At 42.1% G+C, this 21,997-nt stretch overlaps 2 protein-coding genes across 3 annotated transcripts in view; both read right to left on the minus strand.

Moving 5' to 3' along the window:
• The window catches only part of atrx (ATRX chromatin remodeler), a 53,310-nt gene extending 45,614 nt beyond the window's left edge, over nucleotides 1–7,696 (minus strand). Inside the window, exons 1-10 of one of the 2 annotated variants that reach the window (XM_053630328.1) lie at nucleotides 6,676–7,494; nucleotides 5,607–5,665; nucleotides 5,202–5,296; nucleotides 4,443–4,492; nucleotides 3,809–3,855; nucleotides 3,302–3,423; nucleotides 3,092–3,211; nucleotides 2,887–3,008; nucleotides 2,706–2,773; nucleotides 263–2,259 (exon numbers count right to left, since the gene is read on the minus strand). In XM_053630328.1, coding sequence (XP_053486303.1) covers nucleotides 263–2,259; nucleotides 2,706–2,773; nucleotides 2,887–3,008; nucleotides 3,092–3,211; nucleotides 3,302–3,423; nucleotides 3,809–3,855; nucleotides 4,443–4,487 — 2,521 coding nt within the window. In that variant the 5' untranslated portion in view covers nucleotides 4,488–4,492; nucleotides 5,202–5,296; nucleotides 5,607–5,665; nucleotides 6,676–7,494. The other variant, XM_053630326.1, reaches the window with a different exon arrangement.
• Nucleotides 7,697–8,114: 418 nt separating this feature from the next.
• Nucleotides 8,115–18,848, minus strand: nup62l (nucleoporin 62 like). The gene is made up of 13 exons (XM_053630329.1): nucleotides 18,575–18,848; nucleotides 16,470–16,779; nucleotides 16,093–16,349; nucleotides 13,447–13,521; nucleotides 13,240–13,341; nucleotides 12,950–13,060; nucleotides 12,411–12,519; nucleotides 12,103–12,247; nucleotides 11,138–11,187; nucleotides 10,890–11,024; nucleotides 9,862–9,973; nucleotides 8,412–8,478; nucleotides 8,115–8,300 (listed from the first exon to the last, which is right to left on the minus strand). The coding sequence occupies exons 2-13, from the start codon at nucleotides 16,751–16,753 to the stop codon at nucleotides 8,209–8,211; spliced, it is 1,539 nt and encodes a 512-aa protein (XP_053486304.1). The 5' UTR covers nucleotides 16,754–16,779; nucleotides 18,575–18,848; the 3' UTR covers nucleotides 8,115–8,208.
• Between the last annotated feature and the right edge of the window lie 3,149 nt (nucleotides 18,849–21,997).

Here is a 21,997-nt window from a genome sequence, read left to right on the forward strand (position 1 = left end):
ATGTTGCAATGTTAAAAATGACAAAAAAATTCAAATAAAACTTTTAAACAGACCCCCTGCGTTAAATACCTTACTTTTGAGGGATTTATAACAGAACTTTATTTTTTTTTTTAAACGGTCAGTAATCTATACCACGATGCATACTGTATATCTTTGGAGAGCATTCGAGTATCGTAATATATTTGTCATATTGCTCGCTCCTATACACGAGTCGTCTTAAGCAAAAGAAGAACAAGAAGCTGATCGTTTTCAGCTGACTGACCTGATGACTGATGGAAAGCATCCATGTGGGGCATGGCAGAATCGAGGATAGGTTTGATCTTCTGCTGATCACTGCTATCCTCTCCAGAGTCTGCTGCCTGCTCCTCCTCTTCCTCACTCGAGGATGAATCTCTCGGGGCATTTTCTTTACCCCTCTTGGACCTCCGTTTCCGCTCAAACGACCGCTTTGGACCTTTTTTACCCTCCTTCTTGCTCTCACCTTCTACCTTCTTGCTCTCATTGTCCTCCTCCTCCTCGCCCTCATCCTCCTCCTTCGTGTTCTTGCGGTCTTCCCCGTCCTTCTTGCCCTCGTTCGCCTGCTTCTTGCCTCGTTTAGACGATCTCTTCGTAGTGCTCAGCTTGCTTAAACTCTTGATCTCCTTCTCGAGATCCGAGTCATGGTTTGACGAATTGGATTCTTTACCCTTCTTTTTTTTGGCGGCCCGTTTCTTCGTTTTGGACGACTTCGCGCCTGCGTCCGAATCCGAGGAGGACGGGATGAGCTTGCGCTTCGCCGACTTTTCCGCGGGTTGCTCGACTGACTTTTCCGCTTTGTCGTCGCCCGCGGCCTTGCCGTTAGGCTCCGCCTCCCGTTCATCCGAGCTGGCCTCCATGGCTTCTACCTGCCGAAGGACCTCGGGGACTTCGTCGGAGTCGGAGTCTGACGGACCGATGGAAACCGGAATCTGCAAAGTAGCGCCGCGGTCTTCGTCCTTCACGTTCGCTCGCGCACCATCGGACCTACTCTTACTCCTCCCTTCGGACGACTTGCGCAGAGGAGTGGTCTTCATCCTGGGGGAACGTCTGCTTTCATCTGGTGACAGAGCACCGTCCTTCTCTTTCGACTGTGACTTGCTGTCCTCTTTCTTAATGGTAATTTTAAGAGGGATAGGGGTGAGCTTTACGATAAGTTTTTTACCCACCTTTGCAGACTTCTTACCAGATTCTGGTGACTTCCTGTCAGACAGCGAGGTCTTACTTGATGTACTGTCTGTAGAATCGAGGGAGTCCTTTTCACCCTCTTGTTTTACGCAATCTGAAAGTCTCTCAACCATCTCAAAGAGTTCCTCAGGAACAGACGGTGGTACAGACACAATGTCTTTGTCAAGAGACGCCTCTCCGGCTGCTGAGCCATCGTCGTCACGGTCGGGTTCGCTCTTCAAAACCTTTGAAGCACTGGCTTCGTTTTCTACAGCCGCGTCCTCTGGATTTTCCGCAGAGGGTACTGCTTCTTCCGTCATTTCTACGTCAGCCGGAACTACGTTTTCCTCGTCCGCATAGTCCTCCGACGAAGCTGCAACCTGATCTACGGCGCCATCTAAAACCACCTGATCGTCGTTATTACTCTGGTCGACATGCTCAGAGTTGGGGACCGCGTGGGCTACGCTGGCGTTATCTGCTAACCCGTTCCCCTCTCCATTCTGGACCTCCAGGTCTCTGAACTCCGCGTCGAGCGCTTCCTCCAAAGTCGTGTGGACCTTTTTCAAGTCGGCCAAAACGGATCGGAACGCTTTCAAATGCCTGTGTCGGACAACGCTGTCGCCAAGGTAGACCGGTTCCTGCTGGATGAACTGCACGAACGTGCTGTTCAAGCCGTTTGTCGTCTCGATCAGTTTCTTCGTCTTTTTCAGCAGTTCTTTCGGAACCTTTAAGGTTTTATAGGAAAAGGTCAGCGTCCCCGATCCGTCGGAATTCGCGTCCTTTCCGTTCAGAGCCGTGTTTTTAACTTTGCCCCGTTTGTGCTTCGTGCCGTCACGTCTCAGTTTATCGTGGTCCCCCTTCGGCTTTTTCATACACTCCAGGTTTCGCAGGACTTTCTCACAAGCCGCAACGACGTCTTGAAGCGGCTCGGGTTGGCACACGTAGCAACGCCACTTATCGTCGTCGTTCATGATACCGGAGAGTTCCTTCCGTCCGAGGTTGCGCAGAATACATGTTTTGCAAAACGCGTTGCTACAGTAATCACAACAAAGGAGATTACCTCCTTCAGCACACCACCTAAAAGACGACAAAGTTTATTAAGGGTTAATAAATAAAAGGTTTATGAATACGCTCTGCAATATACAGTTCAAAAATATACATGAGACAATATAATGGCATGTAATTTTTTTGGTTTTGAGGTCGGGAGGAAACCGGAGAACCTTGAGGAAACCCACGTGAACGCGTGAAACTCGCAAAGAGTAACCGAAGCTCCGAATCAAACCAACATTAAGCGATTCGTCACCTTATATTAGATGTCCCTCTTAGGATACGATACGGCACGGCTTTGTTTTGTTTTGCTAACGGTCACCCTAGCGCTAGTCGGGTCTCTACTACCGAGCTACCATGTGCGCTCACAGCGGGACGTTTCCTCGTCGGGTGTGCGTGTCGGTCAGGCTTATTAACGGTACCGTCTCCCCCAAAACTCTGGATTGTTCTCGAGCCCGATTGTTTCGCAGACTGACCTGCATTGTTCGTCCATTCCGTCGTCGTCCTTACTGATGTCGTCACTCGTGTAATACTTGAAACAGGACTGGAAAAGTGAAAACACACACACACACACACAAAGTGTTAACCCCAACCGTTCAGTGGAAACATCTGCGCTATGCTGATGCTCGGTGGAGGAGGAGGCTCTGTGATATTTACTTTGCAGAGAAGAACTTTGAGTATAGGATGCTGATACACAGAGTCCCTCTGGAAATGATTGACTTGCTGGCCACACGCAGTGCAATTGACTCTTGAGCACCTAATCTCTTGAAGATGCTCGTCTGGGCAAAAGACAGAACAACAAATAAATCAGCCACGTCATGCACTTATTCCAAACACATTCGTCTTTGGAACAACGCCTCACCGGGACGCCTCCTCTGACCCTCTTCTTTGACTTTGCTCCCTCCCTTGTTACGGAACTCCGGGCCTTTGAATTCATCTTTTCCTTCGGTGTTGACGGGTTCTGGTTTCACTATAACCACGTCTGCGCATGAAACAGAACCGACACAGAGTAAATAAACACAAGCCGACAGCAGAGCGTACATCTGTCAAACATCCATGTAAGAGCACGTACCTTCTGGGATCTCTTCCATAACCGCGGCATCGTCGGTATTATCGGCGACGCAATCTTGCTCACGCTCATCTGCGGACTCGGGCTCGTTTACAACTGTATGCTTCGTTACAACCGCAGGTTTCCTGAAATTAATGGTGGGGGAAAAAAAAAGCATAGAATTCGATTGTTCAAGGGTACGTTGTGCAGACATCGTAACCAAAGTATTTACTTATTATTATTATCCATGTTTTGGCATAGGGAAATCTAAACATCCTGATTGCTAATTTCAAATTATTTATACTACAACGCTGCTGAATCCTCAAATCTGATTGAGCAGATGTTATTAATTTTCGATTACAATTTTTTTTTTTTTTTTTTTTTTAAATCACAGCTTTAAACTGTAACTCAATGCTTTTTGCGACACGTGAAAATCTTGGTGAAAACCACGAGCTTATCTGCGATGTTCCGGCGTGGGATGCAAACTCACGCTGTCGTTATAGTGCGAACTCACAAACAAACAAAACGTACCTTTTTGAGCGTGGCGTGGCCTTTGGAACGTCGGTGGAACAACTGGGCTGTAAAACAACATTTCGCAATACTTTAAAAAAAAAAAAAAAACATAAACAAAAATAAACCATAGTAATCAATATGGAAACCGTATAATAAACGTTTAACTTAAGTGACGCCTTAACTTGAAGAAATCATTCATATGTAAGTCACCAAAATTATGGGGACACGATCGTCCAAAATTTGGTATACAAGTGTGATTTCCCCGTACAGTGAACGTCAGTCTTTGATCAAGTTGTTGGACGTCGTCAATAATCCTAACGTAATCCTGGACATAATCCTAATCGATTCAGTTTTTTTTTTTAAATCAGATACCGGCTGTCAAAACGTCCACGGTTGGTCCGATTGGTCACGATGAAACCTTTAAACAAAATTTTCACCATTTTAACTATACAACACATTACAATGAGATAGAGAGCTAGACAGAGATATCTAAATATACACACACACACACACACACATATATATATTTCTCTCCCAGAATTATACATAGAGAAAATTTCACCATGTGAAGCCTTTTCCCAGACTGCCACGGTAACGCACTTACATCCAAGAGATAAGTGAGTAAGTTTACTTTAGTAAATCTGTCGCGTACCTTTTCCATTATTTCATCATTGATGTTTGAGTCACTGGAGGCCATTTTATCTAAAGTGAAAAGAGAACATAAAAAGGCACAATGAACATACTCGCATGCTGAATGGACATTATTTGAAGCAAGCTGAAACCTTAGACTTACACGTTTACACGTCGACGTTAACGCATCTTTGCATTTCTAAACTCCCACTAAACACACCCTGCATCCCAATTTGCCTACTTACACTGCGCACTGAAAGTACGTACTCATTTCCTTGAAGGAAAAGTACATACTTTAGAGCGTGTAGTAAAAGAGTACGCAAGTTGCCCGGAAGAGACCTCCGTCACCATAAACACGCCCCGTGTTGCACGTTGGCTTTTCTTCGTACGTTATTCCTTATATAAGCTATATAATTCAAATTTTCCATTCTCTCGATTTATGTTTACACATTTAGAAATGCTTTGTGCGAATGCGCTTGGTTTATACTTAATCACACAAGGCTTCGTTTGTCCCCCGGCACTTTTCAAGACGTCATTACGCCCCTGTTATTTTCTATTTCCCACTCCTACGGTGAAACGCTGGACTCGCGTCGTTTACGGCATGTCTTCGGCGAGCAACCCGACAAATTCTGGTTCGGTTCGTGCGACAGCGCCTCCTATAGGACACACTCAAGCGCTCTCAAGTCACGCCCCGACACGGCCCTCGGACCCCGTCCATACCAGCATCCGATCTAAGCAACACCTTTGACAGTCCTGAACCTGGAACACTAGTAACTCTTACCACTGGAGATTTCATTAACTTCGGACGCAGCAGTTTCTTCCTCTGGAGAATGATCCAAGAACTCATGAAGTTTCGTCACCAGTGCAGTCAGCTTGCTGGATCGAAAAAGGTTACCAAGTCAGAAGATGTAAAAGTGTAAACCAATTAAACTCAAAATGGGACATTATGACAAAATGACATAAAACAGTGCCGTGACACCGATTTCTAATTGATAACAGCACTTCACCAGTACCATGATTATCAGCATTACTGATTACGATCACTTCGAGTGATTTTAATTTAAATTTCATCTTAAGCAAGGTGCTCCAAATTAAGAATTAAATAAAATAACCCCCCAGCTTGTACATAACCAGTTTTCGCTTATATTAATAAAGTAGTAACAGCAACTGAGATAGAAAAATTTACCTTAGGCATATTGACCAAATCTGTATTTGACACCAAGAATACAAAATGGCCGATTAAACCTGAGGCAAAAAAAATTATTCAGATACAAACAAGTCGTTATATAAGCCTGTTAATTTATATATTCATTTAAACCACAACTACCAGTTTCAGAACATACACCAAACATGTTACTTTTAATTGTAAAAAAAAAAAAAAAATTATTTATATATATATTTTTTTATCTTATAAATAAATGGTTACAAGTTGCATAGCAAACTAAACTGTCACTGCAACCACTGAGAGCATCTCTTTGGACAATTCAGTCGGGCTCGGTCTCATATACTTGCCTACTTCCTTTCCACGCGCCCTATATAAAATGACGTTGACGCCCTACCTAGTGCACTAACCCGTACTACGGTGGAGTATATGGAACTCTGAGCAGTCTATTAGACAGCTAGCACCGGCTAACTAGCTAGTGAATGAAACAGCCGGCTGATAAAGCATGCCTAAAAACACTGACAAAACATTTAACAACCGTTTTATTATTATTATTAGTAGTAGTAGTATTATTACTACTACTACTCTGGCCAGTTTTTTAGCATACTGCTAACCACGGAATGAAAGAAAATCAGCTAACGTTAGCTAGCGGGCTAATTCTTCAGAACTCATTCGTGGCAGTCATAACGTTTAATGTGTTAAGAGGTGGGATGAGTCTAGATGATCAGTAAAGGGGAGAGGGAAGGAGGAGAAAGGTCTGGAAAGACGTTAACGGAAAATACCGATGGGGGAAATCCTCCTAGTCGTTTAAAACGGAATTCAAAAACAGAAAGGCCTCTTTGGGGTTTTTTTTTTAAGCCGTGGTAAAATAAATAAATAAATAAAAAAAAAATCGCTGCAATAACTCTGTTCATGACACAACAAACCAAAGTGCGTTACATGATATACTTCTGTGCAAAAGGATAAACTAATTAATCCCGTCGATAACAATAATAATAATGTTCGGTATTTAAAAAAAACTCGCTCACAACTTGCAGCGCTCACACACACACAAAAACCCCAAAACTGCATGTAGTCATTAACACACACACACCTGGAGATCGCTCACGAATGGGGAAAAAGTCCGATTTCCCCTCGGTTCTCCGTACACCACTCGGGTTTTGGCGTGTGTACACTCTCTGCTTCTTGGTTTCTATTACAGAGCGCTTAATGCTTCAGCCGAGGACACAAAGCAAGAGCGCCATCTTGCCGGATGCCTCTGGCGCGCTAAAATGGCGCAGGCTGCGTTAATCAGGGCGCTGGACACTAACACTACTCTTATTCCCAGTGTCTGAACGCTAGACATGGAAAATATACATATAGTAATATTAATAAGAACAGTAGTGCGTGTATGTTTGCTGCATGTATAACGCGTGTTTTTTTGTTGTTGTTGTTGTTTATTTATATTATTATTATAGCTACTGGTTACATCACTACACGTGAAAAATGCAGCACCGGCTTTTCTCACACACTTTATTAGACGCTTCAAAACTAGTAATTCAGTTTATTACACAGCTTGTTCGCGTTGTGATAAAGTTCATCTTTGCGCTTTGAGAATTTTTATTGGGGGGAGGGAAAAAAAAGAAGGAAAAAAAAAAACAGGAACCAAAAGCTAAAAATAGAGACGAGGAGCGCCACAGATCGGCGCTATTTGAGTACTGTATGTTTATATATTTAAACAGCGCCACGGTTTGTTGCATGGTGTACACAAAAGGACATCACGACACACTTATTCAGCAAAACGTAGCCTATTTAACACACATTGAGACACATTATACCCGCTTGCGAGAGTGAGTGCTGGGCCTAATTTTGTGCATTCGCATAGCACCGGTTCCTGCTCAGGCTGTAATCTAAACCCGACACCGCATACTGCAAAAAAGCAGCACATACCTGCCGTTTTCGGTGCTCATTTCCTTATAGTAAGGAACACACGAGAACTTTGCATCTCCAGAGTACAGCAAATTCTGTTCGTTTGACCGTAAAAAAGGTGGAAAGAGGGGAAAAAACCCGAAGCTGCAGAGGGATATCAAACAAAGCAAGGCGCCATGTTTTCCGACAGAAAGAGACGCGCTGATTGGTTCGTGAGGCTCAAACCAGGAAGTGAATTTCATTGGTTGATGAATAGCAGCGACGCAAGCAACGCGGGTCTCGCGCTTCAGTTCCAAACAGCGCCGAGTTGCACATGCTAAGTGAAATGAAGTGAAGTGGTCATTCAACAACTTTAACTTCGAACTATAACGAATTTAACTTTATTTGTGCACGACATAACGCATAGGAATCGCCTTGTATAATATTTACTATCTTATAAAAGGCAGCAGTCATTTCATTTTAATGGTCCTTTAGTCTAAAATAAAGTTCTCTAGCCTGTCCTTGTCTTGTAGTCTTTATTCATTGTGACTGCTTTGCAAAATGGAGGCCAATATTTGAATAATAATTATTATTATTACAACTACAACAACATTAAAAAAAAACTATAATAAAGAAAAATGTGGGGACAGTAAAAGTACACATTTTTATTCAAACAGTTATTAGCAAAACAAAAGATTTTTCATTTACAATATACCGCCACGTTTTATTCACTGTTCAATCATTGAAAACTGAGACGAAAGCTCTTCTCCTGCTCCTTACTGCGGCTCTCGCACAGCTTGGACACCTCCTCGACACGCCTCTGAAGCAGAACTGGATACGGAAAATAGTCATTAGGGACGCCAAGCATGACATTTCACAACATAGCACACTTAAACGCCTACTGCTGAAAATGGCACAGCCTAAATCTAAGACGATACTGACCGGAGTTCTGCTCGACCCACTGCAGGGAGTCCATGTGTGCGTTGAGGATTTTGCAGATCTGCTGGAGCTGAAACGGTAAGATTCAAATTATAAGATGGTGGAACTGGACTATACGGACAGGAATGAAAGCGGTACGAACGTTATGTAAAATAAAAATTCACGACACATTAATGCAACTTCTACAACAATGCAACGTTATTTATTAGCTTTTTTTTGATGTCCACATCAAACATCAGAGTGCAATAGGGGAAAAAGTGTGATCTCTGTGACTAACTGTGGCATGGTTGTTGGTACCAGAAGTTCTGGTTTGAGCGTTTCAGAAACTGCTGAACTCTGGAGTTTAATCAGAATGGTGTGAAAAACAAAAAAAAACAAACAGTGAGTTGAGGGTGTGCAGGCTGAAACACCTTGCTGATGAGATCAGAGGTGAATTACCAGACTTGTGTGAGCTGACAGGAAGTCTATAGTAACTCAAATAGGCACTCTTTACTCTCAGCACCACATGAAACCTTGAGATGGATGGGCTACATCAGCAGAAGACAAAGTGATTTTTTCTACCTGATCTTCAGCTGTTCAGTTTCGATGAGCCTGTGCCCATGATTAATGTTATGGCTGATCGATGTATATATGCACATCCCAGGGGTGCTCAATTGGATTGAGATCTGAGGAATGTGGAGGACAAGTCAACACCTTGAACTCTTTGTCTTGTTCCTCAAATCGTTCCTGAACATTTTTTGCAGTGTAGCAGGGCGCGTTATCTTGCTGAAAGAGGCCACTGCCATTAGGGAATACCATTGCCATGAAGGGGTGTACTTGGTCTGCAGCAATGTTTAAGTAGGTGGTACTTGTCGAAAGTAACATCCAGATGAATGCAGGCCCAAAGGCTTCCCAGCAGAACACTGCCCAGAACATCACACTTCTTCCACCGGCTTACCTTTTTCCCCATAGTGCATCCTACTGCTACCTCTTCCCCAGTTTCGTGATGCACACGCACCCGGCCATCCACATGATGTAAAAGTAAAAATGGTTCATCAGACCAGGCCACCTTCTTATATTACTCCATAGTCCAGTTCTGAAGCTCACATGCCCATTGTAGGTGCTTTCGGTGGTGGACTTGGGTCAGCATGGGCACTCTGACCGGTCTGCGGCTATGCAGCCCCACACACAGCAAGCTGTGATGCACTGTGTGTTCTGACATCTTTCTATCATAGAGAGCATGAACTTTTACAGCAATTTGTGCTACAGTAGCTCTTCTGTGGGATCGGACCAGACGGGCTAGCCTTCAATGAGTCTTGGACGCATCCATGACCCTGACGCCAGTTCACCGGTTGTCCTTCTTTGGTCCACTTTTGGTAGGTACTAACCACTGCACGTCAGTCGAAACAGCATTTACAGAAATAACAGCTGTAAGCGTGTTTTATAAAGGAGAGGCTGAGAGTAAGCTACGTACCGGGTCGCTCGTGTCGGCCAGCCCGTTGGATGTGTTGAGGTGCTCGATGATCTCCTTCAGATCTTGCGACATTCTCTTTAGCTGAGCATCAACGTTTTCTGCCAACTTATACCTTCAAAAGACAAACGGCACACACGCAAAAAATAAAAAACGGGTCAATCTGCAAGACTGAGTGTATTCGTATTCATATACAACCTAATAAGCTTATGATCAGATTATTCAAATGTGCTGTTGTGTTTTACAGTTACTTTTATATTGTGCTTTTCTTGACACTCAAAGCGCTTTACATAGTATTGGGGTGGGGGGGGGGGGGTCTCCTCAACCACCATCAGTGTAGCATCCACCTAGATGATGTGACGGCAGCCATAGCGCACCAGAATGCCCACAACACACCAGCTATTAGTGGAGAGGAGAAGAGAGTGATGTAGCCAATTCAGAAATGGGGATTATTAGGGGGCCATGATGGAGAAGGGCCAATGGGGGAATTTCGCCAGGACACTGGGGTATACCCCTACTCTTTTACGAGGAGTGTCCTGGGATTTGTAATGACCACAGAGTCAGGACCTCGGTTTAACGACTCATCCGAAAGACGGTGCTGTTGTGTAAACCCTTCTATAGGCTGGAATATACTTTAACTACATGGGATTTATTTATAATAAACCTCATCATGAACAACATTTCCTACTCCTTGCTGAAGTAGTTATTTGAATGACGACCGCTGCTACTGTCCTCTATTCTCTACTAGACGTTGCTGAAACGATACGGCTAATAAAAAAATACCCTGCCTTAAAAACAGAACGTGAACGTTTACTGGTTACTGAAGTGTTTCTAAACCTGGAAAGCATTAAGAGTCTGAATCTGCTGAGGGAAAACCTAGAGTAGCGCAAGTGTAGAGTACCAAAAAAAAAGAAAAGAAAAGAAAAAAAAAAAAAAAAAAAAGAACCACCCAAAAACAACATAAAACACACGTCAACTTTACATCACTTTTTCATTTGCATGCAGGTAAAGCGTTAAAAAGACTTGTTTACGTTCTCTCTCGCTCCTCATCGGCATTCTGCATATAGATGGTTCCACTTTGCTCCTTCACCGACTCCTCCAAAGGAGCAAGAAGATCCTCCAGCTCCTTCTGCTGGGACAGAATAAAGTCCAACTCCTGATCCAACCTGAGGTACGAACAAAACAAAACAAAACAAAAAAAAACCACTTGAGACGTTTAGATGCAAATCTGTCTACAAATATCCCAGAACGCATCTAATGTGCTAACTGTCAATCTTACCTTCTTTGGTCCAGTTTAACCTTCTCCATGTCCTTGTGCAGAGATGTAATCTAAAAACAGCACACCATGTTAAAAGCAATAATGCGTCACCCTTCAATTCAAATATATTGTACCAAGTGACCAGGAGTACACTTTTAATCTTTTAAGTTCTTTCACAAATCACTTGTCTAAGGTAGTAACTGGAGTGCACTTATTTACAGGGTTTTACTGTAAGCACCGCGTGCTCAGGGATAACGCCGACACCCAGCTGTTTCATTTAAGATATACAGCCAGTAGTAAACATTTACATGCACACTTGCGGTGTTTCTCCGAGTCGAACTGGGATCCTTTAACCGCGTAACAACTAAACGTTAGCATTAAAACACCATACTATCATACTATGAATCATACGTTACCGCTATTCTCTGCAATTACTGCTAAGTATTTGCACGTTATAACTACGGTTTTATAAAGGCGCTCAGGGTTTAGGTCGGGCTACTTAAACAAACCTCTCGCGATCAAAACCTAGTAGTGCATCTCCTATTAGTGTCGTGTTAACGATAGCAGGGATGCCGTGTATAACGTCAGGCACTGCGAATCAAAAATACACACCAATGTTGTCTCTCCTGATAATGCTGAGAAAGAAAAAGAAGAAACGTGCATCCACCCTTTCCTATAGACAACCTTTCTGGGCTAGGCAAGGCTTTTGTGCCATTTTTGATTTGTAGTTGGGGTGGGATTTTCAAGGAAACCTGGCAACCCTCCCTACCAGCTGTGCTTTAAAGCTCTACATTCATTTAAAAATAAACAGTGTGCTCGTGTGAATTTTAGACATCTCATTTAATATCTGGGAGTTCACAACACTAAACACAGTTATTGGGGAAGAAAGAAAAAAAAAAAAGACGACGTGTTTTGGCATATTTTAACTCATAGCTGTGTACTGCTGCGTTAAAACGTAAACCTCCTGCGCAAGGGAGTGGAGCTACCTTTTCTCCGTTCTCCACCAGCATGCGGTCCCAGGCGTTGACCTGAGTGGCCTGCTGCAGGAAGTGTCTCTCCTGGTCCTCCAACTCTGAGCTCCACTTGTTGATCAGGGACTCGAGCTGGGCATATGACATCACTGGTGCAGCGCTGAGTAAACACATGGTCAAATATTTAAGGAACCAATAAACAAACGGCGCAAATAAGAATGCCGTAACGTTTCAAACGGTGCTGATCAAATCCTTTCGAGTTCACACCGACATGACACACCGCACGTATCACTAACTACTGCGTGTTGTGTTATGGGCCGTACCTGGCAGTTAATGCAGCAGTGGACGCGGCTATAGAAGCGGCCGGTGCAGCAGAGACGGCAGGTTTCAGGCTCAGCGAAAAGCCCGCGGTGGCCGCTGTACTAGCAGCAGCTAAAAGAATATCAAGAGAAGAGATTATTTGTTCTGTTGGTTTGTTTTGTTGAAATTATCTATATAATATAATTTCCTAGCGGTCAAGAATGTAACCTGCGTTTATATTTGTATATATATACACACACATACACACAAACATACCGACACGTGTCCCACATGTAAATGCATGAATGTGCTACAGTCATAAAAATAAATAAACAAATAAAAAGTAGCTAATTAACTATTTCATAAATGGTGCAATAAGAGGTTCATGACCGGAGTACATTTGCTAGAGTGAAGTATACAGCTTGTCAGCTAAACAGAACCTAGCTCAATACAGTGACTTGGATGGGGTCCTCGAGTCGATCTGTGAGCAAAAGGAGCGCTTTGGTCCCCACACCAGTTACTCATGTGTCTGTGGTCTGAGGTGGTGCTGTATGATAAATACCTGTGGTGGCAGCAGTGGTGGTCGCAGCTCCTAATGGTTTGAGTGTCAGGCCAGTGGAGACTGGAGCTGCAGACGATGCTGCTGGGGCTGCCGCAGTTGTCGAGCCACCCACTGACAGAAGAGGATTAAAAAAAATATATATAGATATTAATACTAATTAATAATATATGAATGTTCTAGGTCTTGAGTTTGATTTATTAACTTATCCATGTACTCGTATTGACTTTGCTGTAAATTATGATGGTGTGCACCCCTGCGCAGTGTAAAACTCATCCTGAACACCCACTTACAGTTGAATACGGTAGAAGTAGCAGAGGGCATAGGGGAAGCAAACAGAGATGACATGGAGGCAGCCTGGCTTGCGGCAGCAGTGCTGGCTGGAGCTGGGGTGGCTGGAAGAACAAGTAAGAAAAATCAAACTTTCTTTTCTTTATCTTTTATAGTGCTTTGTAACACAAAAAATGCTGAAAGAATTCGAATTTAAACTGGGCACAGACCTGCAGGCTTGATCCCGAAGTTACTCCCGATAGACGAGGCTGCAGGGGCTGGAGCAGGAGCTCCCAGAGTCAGACCTTTATGTTTCAGGAAAAACAGTAAATGATTCGTTCTTATATATAAAACCATCCTTCAGGCATCTTGATGAGTCTAGACTTTTTTTCCCTTCATTTCTATAGCTTATATTTTGTGCTTTCCATACAGTACTGGCTGCCTTTAAAACAGTACTTTAATTGATAATATTTCCATGCTTAATGTAATTCCATTAGGGCTTCATGAGGGGAGGGAAAACGTCTAGTCATACACAATCATGTTCTCCATCGTGTCCAGTAGAGGTCGACCGATTGATCGGTTTTAACCGCTTAATCGACACCAATAACCGATTGCTGGTATCGGTTTCAGTAAAAAAATCCACACAGAGTTTGCGGGAGTGGCTGAGGAGAAGGGTCCACTGTCATTATACGGTACGAGAGCGGCCTCTAGACGTGAATTAAAAACTAAAGCCGTCAAATTTTGTTGTGTTATTTGAAGTGTTTTTTGGTTTCCCCCCATTTTTGATGTCTATTTTTATTTGTTATTTGGAGTGTTACTTTTTGGTTCAGTTTGGATGTATATATTTTATTTACTTTAATATTTACATATTTATTCCTTTGAAAAAAGGTACAGTACATTGTCATGGTCCAGTCCGTACATAGCATCGATAAATCATATTTCAATAAAAGGATTTTTTTTTTTATCTTCTCCTAACCCATCATCAGCATTTAGTAATATTGTACAGTCGTGTGGAAAAAAATAAGTACACCCGAGAGAAATTGTTGGATTTTTTTTTTTTTTTTTTTTTTAACATATTTGGACAAGCAAACATTTGATCATCTTTGAAACAGTGCCTATTGATAAAGTTGATATACTTGAACAAAACCTTTTTAACTTTTCAAATCATTTATTCAACAGAAATATCAATAGATGTGATATTCTTCTGTGGAAAAAGTAAGTACACTCTTGGCCTCAGAGGTTAGTATTGCCCCCTTTAGGAGAAATAATTTCCTGTAGATGTTTTGTATAATTGTCCACCGGGCTTGCTGGAATTTTTGACCTCTCTTCAATGCAATATTCTTTCAGTTGCGAGATGTTTGAGGGTTTTCCTGCATGTACTGCACGTTTCAAATCACCCCACAACATTTCAACGTGATTCAAATCCGGGCTTTGACTAGGCCATTCAATATCCTCCATTTCTTCTTTTTCACACATTCCTTGGTGGAATTGATAGTGTTCTTAGGATCATTATCCTGTTGAAAGGTCCATTTCGGTTCAGCTTCAACTTTCGGACAGATGGCCTCACATTATCTTCAAGCATTCTTTGATATGATGCAGAATTCATAGTTGAATCAATGAATTCAAGCTGTCCAGTTCCTGAGGCAAAGAAGCAACCCCAAACCATTACATTTCCACCACCGTGCTTCACAGTTGGTATGAGGTGCTTCTCCTGAAAAGCTGTCTTTGGACTGCGCCAAACATGTCTGCTGTTACTGTGTCCAAACAACTCTATCTTTGATTCGTCTATCCAGGGTACATTCTTCCAAAAGGCCCGGTCTTTGCCTATATGCTCATTTGAAAACTGTAATATTGCAAAGGCTTTTTCCTGACATGCCTCCCATGCAGGTCAAATTTGTGCAATCTCTTTCTGATTGAAGAAGCATGCACTTTGACACCAACAGTGATGAAATTTTGGGGCTCCTCGAGACTTCGTTCTGCATCAGACGGTCTGCTCTTGGGCTGGATTTGCTGGGACTGACATCCCTGGACAAATTGGCAGTCGTCTGAAATCTGCACCACTTGTAGAGGATTTTCCTTACAGTGGAATGATGCATTTCAAATAATCTGGAGATCTTTTTAAATCCCTTGCCAGACTCATAGGCATCTACAACCTTTTTTTCTGAAGGCCGTACAGAACTCTTTAGATCTTGGCATGATGACACCACACTCCTCAATAACAAAGGGAACACCAGACACTATATATGAGAGGGGTATAAATAAGACCGGTTCCACCTGCACTCCCTAAGCAGGTTCTAATCACTTGCACCCAATCCAAGCTGTTTTTTGGTACATTCAAATTGTGAAAATTATTACAAAATATCAATTCACTGTGTCATTTGATCGAGTGAATCACTGTTTCAAATAGGATCAAATGTTTACTTGTCCAAATATGTTTAAATAAATAAATAAATAAAATTCCATGGGGTGTACTTATTTTTCTCATATGACTATGTAGACATGGTAGAGTATACATTTACTACTCATAGCAATAACAGGGTTTAAGGAAATTCAGAATGATTTCTAGACATAACGATGAAAAGACTAAGTAAGAAAAATAAACAGCGCAGCACTACTGTTAGTGTTTGTTCTGCGTAGCATTACGCTCATTTATGTTCAAACGCGTTAGAATACTAAATCTATTCAATCTAAGTCAAAGTAATTATAAATGAATAATGATTAAAAGTAATTTCTCAGTCTTACTGAACAGTGTGAGTGTTTGTGCTTGCACGGCCCTTTGTAAAAGTCAGACGATGACATTTCTGTTTCAAAGTAGAATCCTTTATGGACAGCAAAGAGCATGCGAGTGCTCCAGAGCCCTACCAGGCCGAGCTTACCTGTGCTCTGCCCTCCCAATGAGAAGGAAGGAGTGCTCTGTGCTGAAGTTGCAGCAGGAGCCTGAACCTTGGCCCCGGGAAAGCTGAAACCTCCTGTGCCCTGCTGGGTTGGAGCTGCGGTCTGAGAAGGGGGAGCTCCGAATGCGAAGCCTGAGCCACTGGACGAGGTGGTGGAAGTCATCAGGCCTCCCAAAGTCACCGCTGTAGTGGCCGGCTGAGAGGCTGGAGTCAGGCCGAGACCTAGCTTTGGAGCCCCGCTGGAAGAGCGAACGAATTGAGAACATATTGTAAACGTGAGTATCGCAAGTACATCTCAAAACCAGGTCTAATCAGACGTTGGTATGGTAAGTTCATATCTAGTTTTGTAGAAGTCTTACCCAAAATTAAACCCACCACCAGCAGTGCTACTCTGTGATGGTGCACCAAAGCTGAATCCACCTTGTGAGGCTGCAGTGCTTGTGGTGGTCTGTGCGAGGAGCCCTGCAATTTGAGATGTTCCCGCTGGGGCCTGCGGCTGCGACGCCGCTCCGAAGGGGAATGCTCCTGCTGTAAGACCGCCCGTCTGCATGGAGAAGCCGGGGGTTGTGCTGGCCGATGCTGTGGTTTTAGCGGCTCCAAAATTAAACCCACCCGTAGAATTTTGTGCAAAGTTGAATGACATGGTTTCTCTCTCAGGACCCTTAAATACTGGGATAAAATATCAAAAACATCTCGTGTAAGTGACTATAATCAGCATGCAGCTCTACAGCGACAAATAATTCTCTGTAGGGAACAAAATACGACGATGTGCGCTGTTGTTCCAGATGATAATCGTTTGATTAATTGTTCATAATTTAATCGATAAAACACGTGCAACGGACACACAAAGTGACGTTTGGGATAGTTTTAGTTTAAATGCAGATAATGTTGATTGTGTTTTAAAATACAATACAACGACCACCACCATGATATACCATTTAAAAAGGTGCGTCCAGCAGCCAACAAGCTATCTGCTTGTTGTGATGTATCGTTCATGAACGATTCGTTCGTATTGAACGAATCTTTAATATGACTCAGGAACGAGTTCATTCTTCTGATTCGTTCATTTTTGATGGCGCATGTGCTGCAACATGCCCAGAGGTTCTGTACAGGAAACAGAAGTGATTAGTTCACGTCTCGAGTCTTCGGGTCCGAGTCGTTCGTTCATCACGCGACCGCCGCATAGGCAATGCACCACACAATACCGGAAACAGGATGAACGAACGACTCGAACCCGAAGACTCGAGACGTGAACTAATCGTTTCCGTTTCCAGGGAACGGACGTGAAAAATGTGACGTGACAAAAGAACGACTCGGATCGGGAGGTGAGGTGAACTAACAGACTGCATAGCCTGATAACCAGCTAAGCAATTCATTAATCATTTCTGTTTCTCATAATTCGTCCTTAGGTGCATTAGCCTATAGTTTAATAGTTTATTCAGTACTAGATGTGTTGGGGAATTTAACATGTAACATTTGGATTATATTCTGCTGAAATGAAGAAAAGATTCGTTCGTTTTGCTGAACGCGATTCAAAGATCCGAGTCAGTAAAATGATCCGACCTTCCCAGCACTACTATCTGCTCACACGCGTGCGCGCACGCGATATAAACAGGCTCACGTGCAATATTATGCACTCTGGCGTGTTGTTGGTATACATGGGTTTTAACGCACACTTTCCAGCCAATCAGAATCGAGTATTCCGACAGGCCGTGGTATAAAGCCGTTTAGTAGTTCTGGTCAGTTTAATCACCGTTATAAATTAATGCGCTGCCTATAAACAACTGTAACCATAGTAACATACAGTTAGTTAACCCCACAGCTTCATTATTAGTAGAGATGCAGCACAGACGATGGTAATTCTCTCTCTAATAACTATTTACTACAATCCATTCAAATAAATGTCACTTATTCGCACTATTTTATCTCGGTGTGTGATTTAGAGTGGGCGGAAGTCAAGATCTGACGACCCGTATATTAAAATAACTAATCAAAATTAACTGCCATTTGTATTCTTTCGGTCACATTTTGCGTCGCAAACATCAACGACAGCTTTATAAAGCTTATTAATCTCAACATCCCCGATACTGCTGTCCTACAGTGCGTCTGTTAATGAACTTTAATGGCACTAATTCTAAATCTAACGCTGATACGTCACCGAATAAAGCACTCAACTAGTTAGCTAGCTAGTAAAGGATGCAAAGACAATAGGAAAAAATGCAATAACCGTGTGGATTACAAACACCAGGGATATAACTGCAGGAAAATGAACTTAGAACAACCGTCATGTTTAGCTTCAACAGCTAATCACGCGTTTGCAAAACTGATAGCTACCTAAGCTAGTGTTTCTCTCTCTGTAGCTAATTACTGATATAAACCTTTCCATGTAAACAAGTATCATTACATAAAACAAGTTCAACTCAAATGTATATATATTGTTTTATATATAAGTCACTGACGTTACCTTAAGAGAAGTGCGTTGCCAATCCAAATACGAGCAGAGCGCGGAAACCACCTGCGTCAAATCTCCGCGCCTCTGACAACAAAGGACCCCGACTAGTTTTATACGATCTGTCCGACTAACTCGCCTGTTCAAAAACATGGACCTGGAGTAACGTGCTTCGGACACTTTTGAACGTCTGCTTTATTTTTCTTTGTGTTTATTTATTATTTATTTAGTTTCACTTACATCAGATTCATTTTAATTTATAGCACAGCACTTTTGAACGCTCTGTTCTGATTGGTCAGAATGTGTTGATTCATTTTCTATAACAGCAGCCCGGACAATAGAGTGGCGCAGTGATTACGTCATTTTGTACCGGAACCCGGAAGTTAGCGTTACACCGGTTCCCTCGACAAAAAAAAAAAAAAAAAAACAATAGGATTTTCCCATAGGCTATTGGATTGTCGCAAAAAATAAGCTCTGTGATCGATAAAAGTTTACAATATTAACATGTTTTGTCCATTATGATAATTTTCACAAATGAACACAACTTTTATGAAGTTTGAAGCCTAAATACAATCGCTAGAAATAAACAGCTAAGTGCTTGCTATAAACGAACTACACTACGGTCGCTCGACTTCGACGTCACCATCACCAAGCTTCCGGCAACTTTTCCAAACTTGATTTAAAAACATTTTTTTCATAACACGGATTTACTCTGTGGATGAATCTTCATCCTTGTTTGTTTGTTTGTTGGGGGGGGGGGGGGGGTACTGTGCACAGCATACCTGAACCATCATTTTTTTATCCGTTCGGCGTGATGACGTTTAATATCCGCGACAACTTCTGTAGTCCCATTTAGTATCGTGTTAGCAATCGCCTTTTACAATACACGTAAAAGCTTTTCAAAAAAATCATGCATGGTGTACTACTGGTGTATTCTATGTCGTAGAATAAAACCTGAAAATATTTTTAGCTCGTGTTTCACCACAGACCTTATTCCCATAAAAAAATGGACTTTTAGACGATGGAACCAGAAGTGCTATAATGCTAACTCGTTTCCGGGTTTAGGCATTACGAAATGACGTCATCCGTACGCCACTCTATAGTTCCATCTGCAAGACTTGTGCTTGTTCTAATGCAGGGGTGTCAGACGTACGGCCCGTTAGGGGGTTCAATCCGGCCCGCAGGATGAACTTTGAAATTGAAAAAAAAATGCATAAAAGACGCGAACTAGAAATTTTTAATAAAATGCTATTCCTAAATTATCCGCTAGGGGCGCAACGTTTTAGTCAGAGTAGAAGACGCGGCACATCTCTGGAACTCAGACCGAACAGCAGATGGCAGCAGTGCGCCTTCTGCTGTTTGTAATTACACTGTGACCAATTGTAATGCACACATGTAAATGATAACCAGAAGCAAATTGCACATGTTTGTCTTAAGAAATCTGAGGTTGTTCATGATGTTTTGTAAAAGGACATTTCATTAAATATGAAGATTTTACTAATGTACTTGTACTTCTTTGCACAAAAACAAAGAGAAAAACATGGAGTTAATGAGTTTGACACCCCTGTTTTAATGTGTTATGGTTTCTTTAGTAACAGTTCATTCACAGGGATTTTTATGGTGGATGAGATACATCATCTCTGGCTGCTAATAATAATAATAATAATAATAATAATCAAGAAAAACAGACAGTTGTTGATATGATGAAGTTTTCTGTAAGGAGACATTTTAATATTCATGGAAGATTCACGTAGAGCCAACATAAAATGCAAAAAATAAAAATCAAAGCATCAGTAAAACGTAAATAATATGCAAGGAAATCTGTTCAAGAGTATACTTTAACACTCCTTTCATTTTCAAGAGTAACTGATGCTCTGGAGAAATACATTTAAATGATCAAATTTGAATTTGCACCTTGCAAAATGACATTAAAATTATGATACATACAGAACTGTATACAGCGCTGTGAAAAAGTATTCACTCCATCCTGATTTCTTTAGTATTTGCATATACTGTATTTCCTAGTAAATAGTTTTAGATCTTCAAACGAAATGCAACATAAAACAAAGGCGAGTTGAGTAAACACACGATACAGTTTTTATCATTTTTTTATGATTGAAGCAAAAAGAAAAAAAAAAGTTTTCCAACACCTATCACTAATGTGAAAAATAATTGCCCCCTTAAACTTAAAAATCTGGTTGTGCCACCTTTAGTAGCAATAACCGCAACCAAACGCTTCAGATAACTGGAGCTCAGTCTTTCATAGCGCTGTGGTGGAATTTGACCCTCTCTTTTTTGCAGAACTGCTTTACTTCAGCCACACTGGAGGGTTTTTGAGCATGAAGCGTCTGTTTAAGCTCCTGCCACAGCATCTCAATAGGTTAAAGTCTAGACTTTGACTAAGCCACTCCACAACTTTAATTGAGTTTTTTTTAGTCATTCAGACATGGATTTACTCCTGTGCTTTGGTTCACTGTCTCACTGGATAATCCAGTTGCGCTCGAGTTTCAACTTACAGACTGAAGACCGGACATTCTACATTAGGATTTTCTGGTAGAGAGCAGAATTCATGTTTCCCTCAATTATTGCAAGTTGCCCAGACCCTGAAGCAGTAAAGCATCCCCACACCATCACACTGCCACCACCATGCTTGACCGTAGGTATGATGTTCTTTTTGTGGATTTCCGTGTTTGGTTTACGCCAGATGTAACAGGACCCCTGTCTTCCAAACAGTTCCACTTTCGACTCCTCAATCCACAGAGCATCCTCCCAAAAGGTTTGAGGATCATCAAGGTGTGTTTTGGTAAACTTCAGGAGAGCGTTAATGTTCTTCTGTGTTAGCAGTGGTTTTCACCTCGCCACTCTTCCATGGATGCCATTTTTGCCCAGTGTCTTTCTGATAGTGGAGTCATGATCAGTGACCTTTATTGATGCAAGAGAAGCCTGTAGTTCCTGTAGTTTGATGTTGTCCTTGGCTCTTTTGTGACTTCCTGGATGAGTCGTCGCTGTGCTCTTGGAGGAATTTTGGAAGGTCGGCCATTTCTGGGAAGGTTCACTACTGTGCACTATTTTTTTCCATTTGGAGATAATGGCTCTTGCTGTGGTTCTTTGGAGTCCCAGAGCCTTTGAAATAGCTTTGTAACCCTTCCCAGACTGATGTATGTCAATCACCTTCTTCCTCATCATTTCTGGAATTTCTTTCAACTTTGGCATAGTAGGTTACTCAGTAAGACCTTTTAACCAACTTCATGCTGTGGAAAAAGTTCTATCTAAGTGTTGATTTGATTGAACAGGGTTTGTAGTAATCAGTCCTGGTTGTGTCTAGTCCAGCTGAACTGCATTTGGGGGAATTAATAACTATGGGGGCAAATACATTTTCACACAGGCCCAGTTGGTATTGGATAACCTTTTTGCTTCAATAAATAATATTTATCATTT

The sequence above is a fragment of the Ictalurus furcatus genome, chromosome 8, assembly GCF_023375685.1.
Source record: "Ictalurus furcatus strain D&B chromosome 8, Billie_1.0, whole genome shotgun sequence".
NCBI lineage: Eukaryota > Metazoa > Chordata > Actinopteri > Siluriformes > Ictaluridae > Ictalurus > Ictalurus furcatus.

Bases quoted from the DNA above. Each gene is read 5' to 3' on its own strand.
- nup62l (XM_053630329.1), bottom strand. From the start codon at position 16,753: ATGTCATTCAACTTTGCACAAAATTCTACGGGTGGGTTTAATTTTGGA. The intron at 12,248-12,410 runs GTACGGCCCATA...GTGTTTACTCAG, and splicing joins ACTGCTGCATTAACTGCCAG to CGCTGCACCAGTGATGTCAT. The intron at 8,301-8,411 runs GTCAGTATCGTC...TTCCGTATCCAG, and splicing joins GTGGGTCGAGCAGAACTCCG to TTCTGCTTCAGAGGCGTGTC.